The sequence below is a fragment of the Manis javanica genome, chromosome 8, assembly GCF_040802235.1.
Source record: "Manis javanica isolate MJ-LG chromosome 8, MJ_LKY, whole genome shotgun sequence".
Classification (NCBI taxonomy): domain Eukaryota; kingdom Metazoa; phylum Chordata; class Mammalia; order Pholidota; family Manidae; genus Manis; species Manis javanica.
In genome coordinates, this window is record NC_133163.1 from 41618596 (window position 1) to 41637793 (window position 19198).

At 35.9% G+C, this 19198-nt stretch overlaps 1 protein-coding gene across 10 annotated transcripts in view; it reads right to left on the reverse strand.

The window, feature by feature from the left end:
- KIAA0586 (KIAA0586 ortholog) overlaps positions 1–19198 on the reverse strand; it is a 143354-nt gene that overhangs the window by 105391 nt on the left and 18765 nt on the right. For 9 of the 10 annotated variants that reach the window (XM_073242323.1, XM_073242328.1, XM_073242324.1 and 6 more), the window contains 6 exons: positions 14692–14845; positions 12823–12957; positions 11655–11778; positions 9176–9308; positions 8302–8519; positions 7798–7870 (listed from right to left, as the gene is read on the reverse strand). In XM_073242323.1, the coding sequence (XP_073098424.1) occupies positions 7798–7870; positions 8302–8519; positions 9176–9308; positions 11655–11778; positions 12823–12957; positions 14692–14845 (837 nt within the window). Of the gene's footprint in view, positions 1–7797; positions 7871–8301; positions 8520–9175; positions 9309–11654; positions 11779–12822; positions 12958–14691; positions 14846–17962; positions 18393–19198 lie in introns of those variants that run through there. The other variant, XM_073242329.1, reaches the window with a different exon arrangement.

Consider the following 19198-nt stretch of genomic DNA (forward strand, 5'->3'; position numbering starts at 1 on the left):
TTTTTGAAAACTTAAACACATTTTCCATGGAATTAACAGTAATAGAGTGACATATATTGCTAGTTGTCTGCAGAGCCAGAAGTGATCTCCAAGTCTTTTGACTCTTAGTTCAACTTGTCTTCTGCTGTATCCTATAGTAGGTAATATAAATTCTTCATAATCACATTAGATGTAGTCTTAAACAACAAAGTTTAGAAATATATTTCAGTGTTTATTGCTGTGGAAACCAAACAACACTTCACCTTGCTACCATGGTGAAAAAGCATATACACAAATCTTAAAATCAGAGAAAAACACTTTGCACATCAAGATAAAAATAACAGGGCAATCCTGATAGTGTTACTCCCTCAAATATATAAAATTTTAAGAATTTCCTCAAAAAGACTGGGATATTCTCAAGGTGGCAGAGTGAGTAGGGTGGCAGAAATCTCCTCCCAAACCATATATATTTTGAAAATACAGCAAATACAACTATTCCTAAAAGAGAGACCAGAAGATACAGGAAAACAGCCAGGCCACACCTACATCTGCGAGAACTCAGCATCTCACAAAAAGGGTAAGATACAAAGCCATGACCTGATGGAACCCGAGCACTTCCCCAACCCCAGCTCACCAGCAGGAGGAAAAGAATCAGAGTGGGGAGGGACTGGAAGCACAGGAATGCTAAATAACCAGCCCTAGTAATCTGCACTGGGAGAAGAGACACACATTGCATGGTGTACTGGATATTAGAGAAACCAAAAGCTAAAATCCAAGACTAAGACTGCAAACAGGTCCCCACAGCTGGCTGCCCTGTGACAAAGGAAAAGTGGGTGCTTTAAAAGTCTTAAAGGGACAAGGGTTTAACAGGTGGACAAAATCATCCTGGCACACTGAGCCCAGCAGGCTGGGAACTTTAAAGAACTTCAGGGGGCACTAATCCCCTGGGTGGCAACACAGCTCTGAAGCCCTTCATGGCAATAAGCAGCCTGCCGTTCATTTCCCACTGACAGCACTCCAAGCAAACCGGCTGACCCACCATTGCTGCAGACCAGCCGGGAGCAGCCCCACCAACAGAAACCACACAGAGACTTCTCCTAGCAAGCAGCTAACCAGCCCAGACCCACAGGTCTAGTATGAAGCTGCCGGGCAGAGACGGCACAGAGCCTGAAAGGCACAAAGGGGCTTTATTCTCACAGTGAACACATGCTACTCGCTTGCAACTCCTGCCAGTGGCCTAGGCCATCCCCAGGGCCACCCGACCACGGCAGCTTAGGGGATAAACCCAGAGGCTACCCCCTGCTCCCGGTTGACCAGCACAGGCAAAGGAAGCCAGCACAGAGTCCAGAAGGCACATAGGGGCTCTGTTCTCATGGCGAACATGTGCTGATCACCTGCAACCACCACCAGTGCCCTAGGCCATCCCAAGGGCCACCACCCACGGCAGCTCAGGGGATTAACCCAGACACTGCCCCCTGCACCCGGTTGACCGGCACAGGCAGAGAAAGCCAGCAGAGAGTCCAGAAGGCACAGAGGGGCTCTGCTCTCATGGCGAACATGCATTGATCACCTACAACGACGGCCAGAGGCCTAGAGCATCCAGAGGGCCACCCACCCACAGCAGCTCAGGGGATCAACTCAGAGGCTACTCAATGTGTGCAACTGCCCAGCACAGCGGAGACTGGCACAGAGTCCAGAAAGGAAAAAGTGGTGATGTTCTTGCACGAGAACACATGCCACTTGCCTGCGACCCCCAGCAGTGCCCTAGGCCATCCTGAGGGATGCCCCACCCACAGCAGCTGAGGGTATTAACCCAGAGACTGCTTCTTGTATGTGGTTGACCAGCAACAGGCAGCGGAGACAGGCAAGGCAAACAGCAAGCAAGATGGGACTTTGTTCTCCCAGCTGACACAAGTGCCACCCACTGGCGATCACTTCTATTGCCATGAAAAGGCAGAAGAACCTGGTTCAGTCCAAAATCAATCAAATGCTAGAGAGAGAGCCTGTTGAGACCGAGACAACCAAACTTCCTGAAAAACAATTCAAAATAAAAGTCATAACCATGCTGATGGAGCTGCAGAGAAATATGCAAGAGATAAGGGATGAACTCCAGAGGGAGATAATAGAAATAAAACAATCTCTGGAAGGATTTAAGAGCAGACTGGATGAGGTGCAAGAGACTGTTAATGGAATAGAAATAAGAGAATAGGAACACAGAGAAGCTGAGGCAGAGAGAGATAAAGGATCTCTAAGAATGAAAGAATATTAAGAGAACTGTGTGACCAATAAAACCAGAACAATATTTGCATTATAGGGGTACCAGAAGAAGAAGAAGAGAGAAAAAGGGATAGAAAGTGTCTTTGAAGAAATAATTGCTGAAGACTTCCCCAATCTGGGGAAGGAAATAGTCGCTCAGAACATGGAAGACCACAGATCTCCCAACACAAGGGAACCAAGGAGGATAACACCAAGACATATAATAATTAAAATGGCAAAGATGAAAGATAAGGACAGAGTATTAAAGGCAGCCAGAGAGAGAAAAAAGATCACCTACAAAGGAAAACCAATCAGGCTATCATCAGACTTCTCAACAGAAACCTTACAGGCCAGAAGAGAATGGCATGATATATTTAATGCAATGAAACAGAAGGGCCTTGAAGCAAGAACACTGTATCCAGCAAGATTATCATTTAAATTTGAAGGAGGGATTAAACAATTCCCAGATAAGCAAAAGTTGAGGAATTTACCTTCCACAAACCACCTTTACAGGGTATTTTAAAGGGACTGCTCTAGATGGAAGCACTCCTAAGGCTAAATACATGTTATCAGAGAAAATAAAATCACAGCAAACAAAGCAGAACAACCAAATACTAACTAAAGGCAAAAAATAAAATCAGCTATCCACAAAAGCAGTTGAGGGAAACACAAAAGAGTACAGAATAAAACACCTAACATATAAAGAGTGGAGAAGGAAGAATAAGAAGGGAGGGAAATAAAGAATCATCAGACTGAGTTTATAGTATAGTAATAAGTGAGTTCAAGTTAGACAGTTAGATAGTAAAAAAGTTACCCTTGAACCTTTGCTAACCATGAACCCAAAGCCTGCAATGGCAATAAGTACATATCTATCGATAATCACCCTAAATGTAAATGGACTGAAAGCACCAATCAAAAGACACAGAGTAACAGAATGGATAAAAAAGCAAGACCCATCTATGTGTGGCTTACAAGAGACTCACCTCAAACCCAAAGACATACACAGACTAAAAGTGAAGGGATGGAAAAAGGTATTTCATGCAAACAATAGGAAGAAAAAAGCAGGGGTTGCAGTACTTGTATGAAACAAAATAGACTTCAAAACAAAGAAAGTATCAAGAGATAAAGAAGGACATTACATAATGATAAAGGGGTCAATCCAACAAGAGGATATAACCATTAAAAATATCTATGCACCCAACACAGGGGCACCTACATATGTGAAACAAATATTAACAGAATTAAAGGAGGAAATAGAATGCAATGCATTCATTCTAGGAGACTTCAACACACCACTCCAAAGGACAGATCCACTAGACAGAAAATAAATAAGGATACAGAGGCACTGAATAACGTGTTAAAACAGATGGACCTAACAGACATCTACAGAACTCTACACCCAAAAGAGGCAGAAAACACATTCTTCTCAAGAGCACAAGGAACATTTTCCAGAAGAGACCACCTACTAGGCCACAAAAAGAGCCTCAGAAAAAAATTCAAAAAGATTGAAATTCTACCAACCAATTTCTTAGATCACAAAGGTATAAAACTAGAAATAAATTGTACAAAGAAAACAAAAAGGCTCACAAACACATGCAGGTTTAACAACATGCTCCTAAGTAATCAATGGGTCAATGACCAAATTAAAACAGAGATCAAGCAATACATGAAGACAAATGAAAACAACAGCACAATGCCCCAACTTCTGTGGGACATAGTGAAGGCAGTTCTAAGAGTAAAGTACATAGCAATTCAGGCCTATTTAAAGAAGTAAGAACAATCCAAAATAAACAGTTTAAAGTCACAATTACTGAAACTAGAAAAAGAAGAACAAATGAGGCCTAAAGTCAGCAGAAGGAAGGACATAATAAAGATGAGAGAAGAAATAAATAAATTTGAGAAGAATAAAACAATAGAAAAAATCAATGAAACCAAGAGCTGGTTCTTTGAGAGAATAAACAAAGTAGATAAACCCCTAGCCAGATTTACTAGGAGAAAAGAAGAATCTACACACATAAACAGAATCAGAAATGAAAACGGAAAAATCATGATGGTCACCACAGAAATACAAAGAATTATTAGAGAATACTATGAAAATCTATATGGTAACAAACTGGATAACCTAGAAGAAATGGACAACTTTTTAGAAAAATACAACCTTCCAAGACTGACCAAGGAAGAAACAGAAAATCTGAACAGAACAATTACCAGCAATGAAATTGAATCAGCAATCAAAAACTACCCAAGAACAAAACCCCTGGGGCAGATGGATTCAACGCTGAATTTTATCAAACATTTAGAGAAGATGTAATACCTATTCTCCTTAAAGTTTACCAGAAAGTAGAAGAGGAGGGAATACTTCCAAACTCATTCTATGAAGCCAGCATCACTCTAATACCAAAACAAGGCAAAGACCCCACCAAAAAAGAAAATTACAGACCAATATCCCTGATGAACATAGATGCAAAAATACTCAACAAAATATTAGCAAACCAAATTAAAAAATACATCAAAAGGATCATACACCATGACCAAGTGGGATTCATCCCAGGGATGCAAGGATGGTACAACATTCGAAAATCCATCAACATCATCCACCACATAAATAAAAAGAAGGACAAAAACCACATGATCATCTCCACAGATGCTGAAAAAGCACTGAACAAAATTCAACATCCATTCACGAAAAAAATTCTCAGGAAAATGGATATACAGGGAAGTACCTCAACATAATAAAGGCCATACATGACAAACCCACAACCAACATTGAACTCAACAGCGAGATGCTGAAAGCTTTTCACTTAAGATCGGGAACAAGACAGGGATGCCCACTCTCCCCACTACTATTCAACACAGTGATGGAGGTCCTAGCCATGGCAATCAGACAAAAGAAAGAAACAAAAGGTATCCAGATTGATAAGGAAGAAATAAAACTGTCACTATTTGCAGATGACATGATATTGTACATAAAAAAACCCTAAAGAATCCACCCCAAAACTAGTAGATCTAATATCTGAATTCAGCAAAGTTGCAGGATACAAGATTAATAGACTGAAATCTGTTGCATTCCTATACACTAACAATGAACTAGCAGAAAGAGAAATAAGGAAAACAATTCCATTCACAACTGTATCAAAAAGAATAAAATAATTAGGAATAAACCTATCCAAGGAAGTAAAAGACCTATACCCTGAGAACTACAAGACACTCTTGAGAGAAATTAAAGAGGACACTAACAAATGGAAACACATCCCATGCTCTTGGGTAGGAAGAATTAATATTGTCAAAATTGTCATCCTGCCTAAAGCAATCTAGAGATTCAATGCAATCCCTATCAAAATACCAAGAGCATTCTTCAATGAACTGGAACAAATCATTCTAAAATTCATATGGAACCACAAAAGACCCTGAATAGCCAAAGCAATCCTGAGAAGGAAGAATAAAGCAGGGGGCATCTCACTTCCCAACTTGGAGCTCTACTATAAAGCCACAATAATCAAGACAATTTGGTACTGGCACAAGAACAGAGCCACAGACCAGTGGAACAGAATACAGAGCCCAGATGTTAATCCAAATATATATGATCAATTAATATATGATAAAGGAGCCATGGATATACAATGGGGAAATGACAGCCTCTTCAACAGCTGGTGTTGGCAAAACTGGACAGCTACATGTTAGAGAATGAAACTGGATCATTGTCTAACCCCATATACAAAAGTAAATTCGAAATGGATCAAAGACCTGAATGTAAGTCATGAAACCATTAAAACTATTAGAAAAAAACATAGGCAAAAACCTCTTGGACATAAACATGAGCAACTTCTTCAAGAACATATCCCCCCGGGCAAGGGTAACAAAAGCATAAATGAACAAGTGGGACTATATTAAGCTGAAAAGCTTCTGTACAACTAAGAACACCATCAATAGAACAAAAAAGCATCCTTACACTATGGGAGAATATATTCATAAATGACATATCTGATTAAGGGTTGACATCCAAAATATATAAAGAGCTCATGCACCTCAACAAACAAAAAGCAAATAATCCAATTAAAAAATGGGCAAAGGAGCTGAACAGACAGTTCTCCAAAGACAAAATTCATATGGCCAACAGGCACATGAAAAGATGCTGCACATCGCTAATTATCAGAGAAATGCAAATTAAAACCACAATGAGATATCACCTCACACCAGTAAGGATCACCACCATCCAAAAGACAAACAGCAACAAATGTTGGCGAGGATGTGGAGAAAGGGGAACCCTCCTACACTGCTGGTGGGAATGTAAATTAGTTCAACCATTGTGGAAAGCCATATGGAGGTTCCTCAAAAAACTCAAAATAGAAATACAATTTGATCCAGATATTCCATTCCTAGGAATTTACCCTAAGAATGCAGGATCCCAGTTTCAAAAAGACAGATGCACCCCTATGTTTATAGCAGCACTATTTACAATAGCTAAGAAATGGAAGCAACCTAAGTGTCCATCAGTAGATGAATGGATAAAGAAGATGTAGTACATAAACATAATGGAATATTATTCCGCCATAAGAAGAAAACAAATCCTACTATTTGCAACAACATGGATGGAGCTGGAGGGTACTGTGCTCAATGAAATAAGCCAGGTGGAGAAAGACAAGTACCAAAATCATTTCACTCATCTGTGGAATATAAGAATAAAGCAAAAACTGAAGGAAAAGAACAGCAGCAGTCTCACAGAACCCAAGTAAGGACTAACAGTTACCAAAGGGAAAGGGACTGGGGAGGATGGGTTGGAAGGGGGGGATAAGGGGGAAAAAGGGGCATTATGATTAGCACATATAATGTAGAGGCAGGGCACAGGGAAGGCAGTACAACACAGAGAAGACAAGTAGTGATTCTATAGCATCTTACTATGCTGATGGACAGTGACTGTAATGGGGTATGTGTTGGGACTTGATAATGAGGGGAGTGTAGTAACCATAATGTTGCTCATGTAATTATACATTAATGATACCAAAATAAAAACAAGAATAAAAAAACAAATTTCCTTTAAATTTCTGACCTCCTAATAAAAAGAACTCTCTTAGATTTTCTTCAGTGTTAATGTCAGAAGATACATTATGAGCTTTGTGGATGTGAGAAAGTGGCAATTTTTCCATCTGGAACTGACTACTGTAAACTTAACAACCTTATAAATTTTATGGGATATTTTCTCTTTAAGTAACTTTGGTATTTTTACTTAGGTATTGGTGAGCCAATGCTTCTAAATCTTGTCTTGAAATGTTTTTGTACGTCTACTTTGTTTTTTAAATGCTTTGCTACATTTTCTTTCAAATTATTCATATTTTAGTTGCTGGCCACCAATTTGTCAGATAAGAGCCATAATATAATTTAAGAGGCAAAGTACTTGTGAAGTAAACAAAATTTATTACTAAGCAAACATAAAGAGTGACAGAGTGAAATTAAGAATTATAAGCACACTTACAGATGAGAAATATTTTCAGAGTAAGTATTAAACTTTTGGAATGAGTGTTATGTTCTAAGAAGTCACTTCATTCTGTTTTTTCCAATACCTACCTGAATTTCTGCAGAAATAGCTTTGATCCACTCATCCACTACTTTTCTGATCCGAATCTTCTCTGACATCTCTCTACAAAAGAGAAAAAAGGATTTTCTTGAATTAGTATTTAATGTCCTGAGAACAGGACCTGGATCAGATCACTTGTCTAGTTTTGAATCTACTGTGTTCCCCAATATTTGCCATCTGAAAATAAAAAAACCAATATTATTAGTTTTTATCAAATGTTTAAAAGGTATTTGGAAAGCACATGTAGATTCCAGAAGATTAGTCCCAAAGATAGAAAAAGAATTAAAGGGAAAATTTACATCTGTAAAAACTAGTATCAATATATGTATACCCAAATTCCAACTTTTAAGTCCAAATCATCAAAAGCTATAAAAAAACCTTTGCTAAACACTAAAACACATTAAGCAAAATGAAATGCTAAGAAAAAAAATTAAGAAAGAGTATTAAACAGGCAGTTTCATAAATAACCTTGGAATACCAACATAATGTCTTACCTGTTAGTAGATAGAGCATTGATAAATGAATACATGGCAGCTCCATCCTTTGCATGAATAATAGCTTCGAGGTTTTCTTCCAGTACTTTTTTATTGTTTTGTACTCCTCTCAAAATCTTTTCAGCATCTTTCAATATGGATCTCGTATTGGTGGTATGAAGGCTAATGGAATTCTGTGGAAGATCAGCAAGCTTTGAGGTAATCAGAGATTCTTTTGGCTTAAAAGAAAAAAAAGACAAAAACATTACCATGTAAAACTCAAATTAGTCATTTTTTAATACAAACAAGATTATTTTACTACAAAACTAACTTTAATATAAACAAGAGCTATTACTATAGTTAGGGCTATACACTAGAACAATAAATCCTAAAGGACTCAAGATGTAAAACTGAAGACCTATAAAAGAATATTTGGCAATTAAGGTTTCTCTCCATTTAGAAGTACTAATGTGTATGTTAAGTAAGGCTTGGAAGTCCACAGAAGTGGTAGGCAGTACCAAACAGTACTGTGACTAAAAAAGCTGTATCAGGTGAAAAAAACTAAAACAAAATGACAGCAAGTTGGCTCTATACAGGCATGTCAGACACTGTGGACTGAATAAATAAGGTCATTCACAGTTCTCTTTCTTCCCTCCTTCTTTGCCAACAGAAGCTGGAAAGCTGGAGGTGGCCACATGGTTTGGTCCTAGCCAAGGAGCAGTAAGTAAAAGTCACTTGGTGATAGTTTTATAAAGAGAACAGACTGGGATGACATGTCTTTTTCAGAGCTTTATCTTCATCCTTTCTCTTGGCTTTTTGTCCTGCTAACTTTTTTATTTCTTCATAATTTTTACCTTTACTAATCATCAATTTTAATATCCTATTCCTACTTTACCTGGAATATGTCATTTGTTTCTATCCTCTTTTGGCCAAGATCATGAAGAATATTATCAGACTTCTGCACAGCCACTTTAGCTATTTCTAGTTCTTCACAGGAAGGAAATCTTTGAGAGGATAGAGTGCCAGTGCTATAAAAACATTTAAAAAATGAAGCTTCCTAAAATTGTCATAAAGTCAGTAAACATTTGATTACATAAATCTTTGAAACATTCTTAGTTAGACATTACTAAATGGTATCCTGTTAAAATTATACAGTGAGATTATAGTTAGTTACATAATTTCACATATGAAACAGAAAATCACAAGACATAAAATTACTCTGACCAGCCTGGTTTAGGCATAGTAGAAAAAGTGCAGAAAAAAGGTTTTGCTTTAAAGAAGCTAACATGAACAAGCACTTAGAGAATGGTACAGTAAGAACCTCTAAAAACCTGCTCCCACAGAAGAGCTAAGTGAACTCCAGCAAAAATGGTCAAAAATCAGCTTTTACAGAACTCTGGAAATTAAACAAAGGCTTGCAACCCAAGAAACATTTAATGAAGAAAAATGACTGACTCTTAGTAAGAACAGTAAGCTTTTGACTTTTTAATTTGCACCAATTCCAGAACCCTTTCCCCAATGCTGCAGTAGCCTTAAAAGTCAATAATCTCACAAGCCCTGAACCCTGAAAACCAACAGCCTCACAAACACTCAAAAGGGCAGAACAGATTTGGCGCTCCCAAAAAATCTCATTCACAGAGTTTCTCTCTATTTAACTTGACTCAGAGCTAGCTCAATGAGAAGCCCTACTCCCAGATAATTTTTCAAAATCAGTGGCAAATGTTCAATATCTCAACTGCCAGAGGTAGCAAAAACAGTTAAGGCAAACAAGAGGTTTGCCAATAAACTAAAAGCCTGGGAAACGAGATATCCATGGTGGAGCTTTGAAAAGATCCAACACATTACTGGAGATCTAGAAGGTCATATCCATGTACAGGGCTATATGCATGCCTAAGAAAGGCCTGAAAAAGGCATTATCTCCCATGTCTGGCTGACCTTGCTGTGCACAAGTGGGAAGTTAAGGCTACAACCAACTCATAAACTGTCAGAGCACTGAAGGTATGCCCCAACACATTCCATACACAGCCCCTTGGCCAAAGAGAGGAAGACTTAATGGCTTAAGGTAGTTAAGGAAATCTCTTCCAATCACTAGCAGACTTAGCTAACCAAACAGAGACTTTGCTGACATTCTTAAAGAAAAAAAATGTCAACCAAAAATTCTATAACCAGCAAAACTATCCTTCAAAAGTAAAAAAGAAACTAAGTTGTTCCTAAACAAACAAAATTGAGAGAATTAATCACTAACATACCTCCCTTACGGTAATACTAAGATGAGCCCCTTAGAGTGGAATAAAAGGAGACTAGATGCTAAATCAAGTCCCTATGAGAAATAACTGTACTGGTAAAGGTGAGCTATATAGGTTAATATAAAAGACAGTATAAAACATTTTTGTTTATAACTCTTTTCCTATCTTATTTAAAAGACAACTGCATAAAGCAGCAATTATCAAGATGTACAGATGAGCTGTACATAATGTGTAAATTTATAATGTATAATGTATAAATATGCATGAAAATAATAGAAGGAAGAAATGGGAAGGGAATGGAGTATATCAAACCAAAGTTTTTCAATCCTATTGAAATTAAATTGGTATTAATCCAAACTAGATTGTTTTAAATTAAGCTGTTACTTCAATCCCTAGGGCAATCACTAAGAAAATAAAACTATATAGTAAAAGAAGCAATAAGGAAATTAAAACGTTATACTAGGAAACATCTATTTAATGCAAAAGAAGGCAGTATCCAGAGATAGAATTTTAAAAAGACCTCAAACATAAAAAGCAACATGACAGACATAAATCTCACTTTATCAGTAATCATATTAAATGTAAATGAACTAAAATTGTATTGTCTCCACATGAAATTACTAAAAATGTGCCTCTTTTAGGTCTTATTATTGTAGCTTTCATGACATTCACAGTAAATAAAATTATCATGGCCTAGATTTATTGGCTTTTAAGTGTTTTATTATGTAAAATTTCAAAAATACACAAAAGTAGAATAATAGCCTCTGTGATACTGTTTAGCTATAATAATCATTAAGTGAGGGCTATCCTCATTTCATCTATACTTTCAACCCAGATTACCTTACCTGTGTTGGTTTATTTCTGAAGCAAATCTAGATATCATTTCATCACAAATAAATAATCTTCATTCATTAGAAATTAATAATTTGCATTTTGAGAAAATTAGACACATTCATTTTATAACTATACTATAGAAAAAGGGGAAAGATATATTAGCAACAGGAAATAGTAGATAAATTTTAATTTGGAAAAGCAATGCTATAAATTTATTAAAATTCCTAGAGAAACTTTAGAAATATGAACAAAGCTCTTTGCAGTACAGCTTTTATTCCAATCTCTCTTTTTCACCTGTCTCTCGTCTCAGGATTCCATCCTATTTTTGATCTAGTTAGTGAGGTTTTGTCTGAAGATTCACTTTTTCTTGTCAAACAATCATGGTTATTCAAAATTTGTTCCAATAGTCTTACATTTCCTACAGTAAAAAAAAAAGTACCATTTTTCAAGTACTGATTCATTTCTCTTTTATATAATATCTCACATATATTTGTACCAAGTTAGTTTCTTATGATGATTATCTACTCAATTCACTCTACAACATAAGGCATAAATACAGTCATCAAATAAAACTAAATTTTTATAACTCATGAAAATAATTCTGGTAAGTTTAGGCCAAAATTTATTTCCACCAGAGGAAAAAAGGAATTTGAATGAGAAGTATCATCATCACAAATCACAGCAAATTCAATTTATTGTTATAAATAGTAAAAAAGGATGTTTAACAATTTGTTTCTTCACATCAACTATTAGTTGAATCTTCCCTGTAGTCTCATCTTTAATGAGACTATATAATGACTTTTTTTTGGTTAGGTTGACCTGTTGATTAAAGATTTTATCTTTCAAATTCCTTGAATGTCTTTAAAGTATCCAAGATAAAACTGAATGCACTTAAATAATTCTAAGAATAAAACCTTATATTTAAATTTTTCTCTTTCTTTTACCAGAAGGACTACATTTTAAGGATCTGTAGCAAATTATTATTTTAGGGCACTTATAAAAGTCCTATTTTAAATAGTTCTATATTAAATAGTTTGTATATTAGCACATTTTCCAACTAAACATAGTAATAAATATTAAATTTCTCTGAGTTTTATTATTGAAATTCACACCTAAAAACAATATAAAGAAACATGCTCTAAAATGATCAATACTACCTTCAACAAAGCATTTAAAATTTATTAATAACAAAACTTATTCATTAAAAGTTTAAGTAATAACCCGTAGAAGACAATCAGAATGATACAAATGTATGCCTCTCATTCCTTCTACAAAGAATCTAAAAGAGGTTGATTTGCCCAGTACATGTCTTTTTTGTAAAAAAGACATGTATAAAATAGAGATCCTACTTTAGTTACTACTAGGCACATTTGAGAATTATAAATCATTAGTGCAAAAATCTGCTCCTAATTTGAGAAAGGTCTAATAAAAGTAGTCCTGCTAATTGTAATTGCTTTAGTACCTGACATCTTATTTTCCTTTTCTTCAGTGGGATTTTCCCTCTTTGATATTTTATCATCCTTTGAAACAGGTACAGGAACAAACCTGCGAGGTGCTGGTGTCTCAAAACTCATATTTTCAATCTCTCTAGAAGGAGCTTTAGTAGACAACAGAGTAAATAATAGTATTAAACTTACTTTAAAAAATACTTTATACAGTGTTCCTCTTTATCATATTTTATCATATTTTAAAAATAAAACCAAAATTGTACGGGATATACAAATTATTAAGAAGTATGTAGAAATAACTTCATCAGGAGAAATCAAAAGAAATACAGGCTTAGAGCTAATACACTTAGAGCTAATAAATAAGAAAAAAATCAATATGACAATAGTGCAATTTAAGCTATTTAAACTGGTGAAAATGACATAGCTGGACACTGTTTTTGGCAATAAAAACTGGTAAGATCATTTGACACTAGGTATAGGAAATCGTAAAATTTTTATATACTTTGATTTAGTGATCTTACTCTTGGGAATTTATCCTAAGAAAATATACTGAAAGAAATAAAACATTATATATACGATAATATATAAATATGTCAAATATCTATATAAATATATTATGGCTTTAATTCAGTAATGTTTACAAAGAAATAACCCTACACTGCCTAAATGTCCAACAACAGGATAACTATCAAGTAAACTGAATTAATTATTCAGGACTTTCCTTCAGGTATTAAAAACTAGCAAAACATGGGAAATACTTTTGATATGCTACTAAAAGCAATACAAATTTATATTTATGCCATTACAAGTACTTAAAAGTGATGTATGCCCAAAAAATGTAGAGAAAAGAAAGTTTAAATTGTTGAATTTTTAATTTACTCATTTTTTCTTTGATTTCACCTAGTGTCACTAAAAATACAAAAAGAAACCAATTCAGTATATAACCAATAAAACATACATCTTTCTCCTTTAAAACTCAAGTCTGAAAAACAAAATTATGAGCAAGTAATTCTCTAGAATAAAGTATGAAACAAGTGCCTGCTGCTAGAGAAAGCACATAGCCAGGTCATACTGAAACCTGAGTTTTGGCTGGAGCTCTGACACTCTCACTCGCAAGCCAGTTAACCTTCAACAGGCTAGTTATGACCTCTTCCTCTCTTCACAACTTAAAAACTAAACCATATTAATCACAAGTTTTGTAAGGACCCCTCTGATTTGCTGTAAAACATAAAAGAACTTAGAAATATTAGGAATCTTTGTTTACAATACAATAATGTTCTAAAAAATCCAACATTGGGGATATTGTACTCCATTGGTTTGCATATAACAAAAGGGACAGCCCTTAATTTTCATTATTTCATTATTCAAATATCAATCATTTGGAAATCATTTATTTTAAATTTCAAAGGTTTAATACAAATGAGCTATGTATTCCCATTCTTACAAACAGAGATTTAAAAAATTCTATTAAGGTAGATAGTATTGCACTGCTAACTCCTTGAAAATACTTAGAAATAGTTTATAATTATACTGAGGTGGTTTCTCTCCTGACATAATCAAGAAAATGGTAAATAGGCAGTTTGTCGGAGAACTGGAGAATTAATTACAAGCATTTTGATATTAAATAAGTAAAAGTTTTCTAACTTTATAAGTACTTCTGACAATTTATGAAGGTTATTCATTAAAACCATAAAGCAGGTATGATCCATAATAACTGAACAAGTTTTGAAATGATCTAAAAATTATTTAACCTAAAAAAGGAACTAATTTTATAAAACAAAGACTTGGTCTTTTACAACCTAGTAAATAAGTTGTTGGCTTACACACAACAAAGAAAATTCATAGCTGACGTTTTATAATCAAAGAAAATTACATATTTTTACCTGGTTTGGAAGTAAATGTGTATTGTGAAGATAGATTACTGCCACCAAGATTAGAATAGTCTGGTTTTACAGAATATTGTTCTACTATGCTAGAAGGAGGCATGACAGCAGGCTGAAAACTACTAGTCTTGAGTGCAGCACTAATGAAATGAGTCTAGAAGACATAAGATTATTTTATTAATTCAAATATCACTTGAAACAGTTAGATGACAAAATACACTGCAATTTATTAGAGGACTTGAAAACAATTTTATTAGACTTACTAAACAATGAAAATACATGCAATATATTATGGTTTTAATTCAGTATTGTTTACAAAGAAATAACCCTACAACTGCCTAAATGTCCAACAACAGGATAACTGTCAAGTAAACTGAATTAATTATTCAGGACTCTCCTTCAGGTAGCACTGAAGCAGCAATGCCACTTGGGGGGAATATACTATTACAAAGACCTGGGTTAACCCTGATCTATGGTGTGACCTTGATCATTTTATTTAACCATTCTAAAACTCAGTTTCTTCCTTTCTACTTCAAAGATGGCTCAGAGGCCACTGAAGCATGCTAGGTCCCTTTTGGAGGGACCCTGGCCCTAACCTCTACTTCAACTAGAGAATTTAAAATCTAATTTAATCAGAGAATTTTAACTCAAAACATCTCATCTTTTATATCCTGGATGATTTCATTTGAAGGGTTAAAAACCACCACTAGTAAGCATTCAAAAAAACAGTACTCATGCTTAGTAGCAGCAATAATATATGTATGCACTTACATATAAATGGGAACCATAGTGACAACAGTTTTCAGCATGATTTATTACAATATCTGGAATGTGTACATATCTTACTTTATAAAATCGATTTTAAAAGGAAGTTTTATGCCAGTTAAAGAAAAACCCAAAAAGATTTATAGTTTATAGAATTCTTAAAATGTGCAGAGATCCCTCTACACAAACAGATGGAACAGACTCAACAAAAGTTCATTTCAATAAGCATTTACTGAACTACTAATATACCTAGTGAATCACTGAAACTTCAATTTTCTCTCTAATTATAAGCTTTATAAATAAGACATTTGAATTAGCAAAGATTCCATTCTTCCAAAAACATAAAGCCAATGAATTCTGGGTTTATTTATGTAAGGATGGAAGAATGAAAGACAGACATGTAGGACAAGTAAGGACCCCCTTGTTAAGAAATCACTGTGTTTTTCAAACATGTCATCTCATTTTATTCTGAAAAAATAATATCTTTTCAAGACAAAGAAATCAAGCATCACAAAATTACAGTTATTTGCAGGCTGGGGAGCAGCACTCTGAGAGACCCACCCATTCCTAGCTTCTCCCTAGATAACATGCTGCACACTCAATTTTACTTGTGCATGTAGTACTCACTAAAACTTTACTTTGTATGCCCATAATCATTCCAATAAAAATATTATCTTGAACTACATGAAAAACTCAAGACAAGCTCCACTGAGAAGTCTAAAATTACAACATGCTAGTTTCACTTTGTGATAGTATGCTGAGCTATAATAAACTTATTATTGTATATTCTTCTGAATCTTCTACTTTAGCTGAATTTTTTAAAGTTTTAAAGTTGTACATTAATTAGAAAAAAAGTAAATTAAAACCAATGCATTTATAATGCAGGTCATTCACTGATTCAAAAAAAAAGTATACGGAGTTCCTGAGTTCTGGGTACCATCCCAGGCCTTGGAAATTCCAAGATACTGTACTACCAGCTGTACTATCAGCTCCCTGTGAGGATAGCTCTTCTTTTTGTAACAGCCCAGAGGTTCATATCCAAAAGGCACTATAATTTTTTCATACTTTTTTTTTTTTTTTAGAGGGCATCTCTCATATTTATTGATCAAATGGTTGTTAACAACAATAAAATTCAGTATAGGGGGGTCAACGCTCAATGTACAATCATTAATCCATCTCAAGCCTAATTCTCGTCAGTCTCCAATCTTCTGAAGCATAACGAAAAAGTTCTTGCATGGTGAACGAATTCTTACATAGTGAATAAATTCTTACATGGTGAACAGTACAAGGGCATTCATCACAGAAACTTTCGGTTTTGATCATGCATTATGACCTATAAACAATCAGGTCAAATATGAATATTCGTTTGATTTTTGTACTTGATTTATATGTTGATCCCACATTTCTCCTATCATTATTATTATTATTTTTATTTTTAATAAAATGCTGAAGTGGTAGGTAGATGCAAGATAAAGGTAGAAAACATAGTTTAGTGCTGTAAGAGGGCAAATGTAGATGATCAGATGATCAGGTGTGTGCCTATGGACTAAGTATTAATCCAGGCTAGACAAGGGCAGCAAGACATCCACGGATGCAGAAGATTTCTCTCAAAGCAGGGGGGGTGAGGTTCTGAGCCTCACCTCTGTTGATCCCCAAATTTTCACCTGATGGCCCCCCTGCGACTGTGCCTGTCATAGGTTGTTCCTCCCTTGAGGAATCTTACCCGTCTCTGGCTAACCAGTCATCTTCCGGGGCCATACAGGGAAATGTAAAGTTGGTAAGTGAGAGAGAAGCCATATTGTTTGAAAAGGTTAGCTTTTTACTTCTTTGCAGATTTATGCCCTGTGGCTTCTATGCCCAGCACTTGTCTCGAGGTATCTTTACCACCTGGAGGAATTATGATACTCAGTAAATTCGATATGAGGCACGAATTCTATTTAAGGGTTGTAATTAGGAAGGAATAAGAAAAGCTATAGATGTAGCATATGAAGGAAACATGGGAGGATTGATTCTTTCTTTGACATATCTTCTTGTATAGTACCTTAAGTATGTATAGGTTTTAAACTACTAACTAATTTGCACACACATATTAACATAATAGGAATACGGTGACATAAACAAAGCAAATCTATAATTACCATCCATCTCCAGTGAAGCCAAGAAAACCATTTAGGCACCCTAGGCTTTTGTGAAAATTTATCTATGATATGATGGATATTGTCCAACTGTACTTGAACCATCAGACAAATTAAAGCAGCCCATTTCTGGGATCTGTTCACATCCCATATGTTCTTTTAACCATAGATAGTCTATAGTCATGAGATTTTGGAGTGCTACAACTTGCACCCCTCCCAACTCTTGGTTGAGTTCCAACAGTACAGATCCAGTCAAATTCGTTGTCTCACTGTATGCACATGCCAGCCTAGACATCTCCCTCCTTATTCCTATGGCAAGTCCAGGAGACGGTGGGCTGGATGCAGCCCCAACCGAAGCATCGTCCGGATACCTGTGGAGGCTTTTTGATGATCATCCCCCAGCACAAGTCCTCCAGAGAGTGCTGATGCCGGAAGCTCCTCCTCATATCGTATCTTAGTTCATTTTCTGGGTATCCAAGCTAGGCCTTGATCTTCTGCATAGAAACAAACAGACCCTTTGCCCACACTTTGACATGCCCGCTATACCACTGTGCAGAACTCATTGGAGGTCAGCACACAGTAACTGCTTTTTTTTTTTTTTTTTAATTAAGAGAAAGGAATATTATCAGAAAAGAGTACCTCCATACCTGATCATCTGACACCCTTTAAGTGATCAACATTAAGGATATTTAAAGCATGCATTAATCTTTGATTTACCAATAGTTTTATCCTGTCAAGGAGTAATCCCCCTTTTCTTTCTTTCTTTCTTTCTTTTTTTTTTTTTTTAATTTTTAATCTACACTTACATGAAGAATACTATGTTTACTATGCTCTCCCCTATATCAGGTCCCCCCTAACAACCACATTACGGTTACTGTCCATCAGCTTAGCAAAATGTTGTAGAGTCACTACTTGTTCTCTCTGTGTTGTGCAGCCCACCCTCCCCTTTCTCCCTCCCCCCCATGCATGCTAATCTTAATACCCCCGCTTCTTCTTCCCCCCCTATCCCTCCCTGCCCACCCATCTTCCCCAGTTCCTTTCCCTTTGGTACCTGTTAGTCCATTTTTGGGTTCTGTAATTCCGCTGCTGTTTTGTTCCTTCAGTTTTTCCTTTGTTCCGATACTCCTCAGATGAGTGAAATCATTTGGTATTTCTCTTTCTCCGCTTGGCTTATTTCACTGAGCATAATACTCTCCAGCTCCATCAATGTTGCTGCAAATGGTTAGATTTTTCCACTTCTTATGGCTGAGTAGTATTCCATTGTGTATATGTACCCCATCTTCTTTATCCATTCATCTACCGATGGACATTTAGGTTGCTTCCAATTCTTGGCTATGGTAAATAGAGCTGCGATAAACATAGGGGTGCATCTGTCTTTCTCAAACTTGATTGCTGCGTTCTTAGGGTAAATTCCTAGGAGTGGAATTCCTGGGTCAAATGGTAGGTCTGTTTTGAGCATTTTGATGAACCTCCATACTGCTTTCCACAATGGTTGAATTAATTTACATTCCCACCAGCAGTGTAGGAGGGTTCCCCTTTCTCCACAGCCTCACCAACATTTGTTGTTGTTTGTCTTTTGGATGGCAGCTATCCTTACTGGTGTGAGG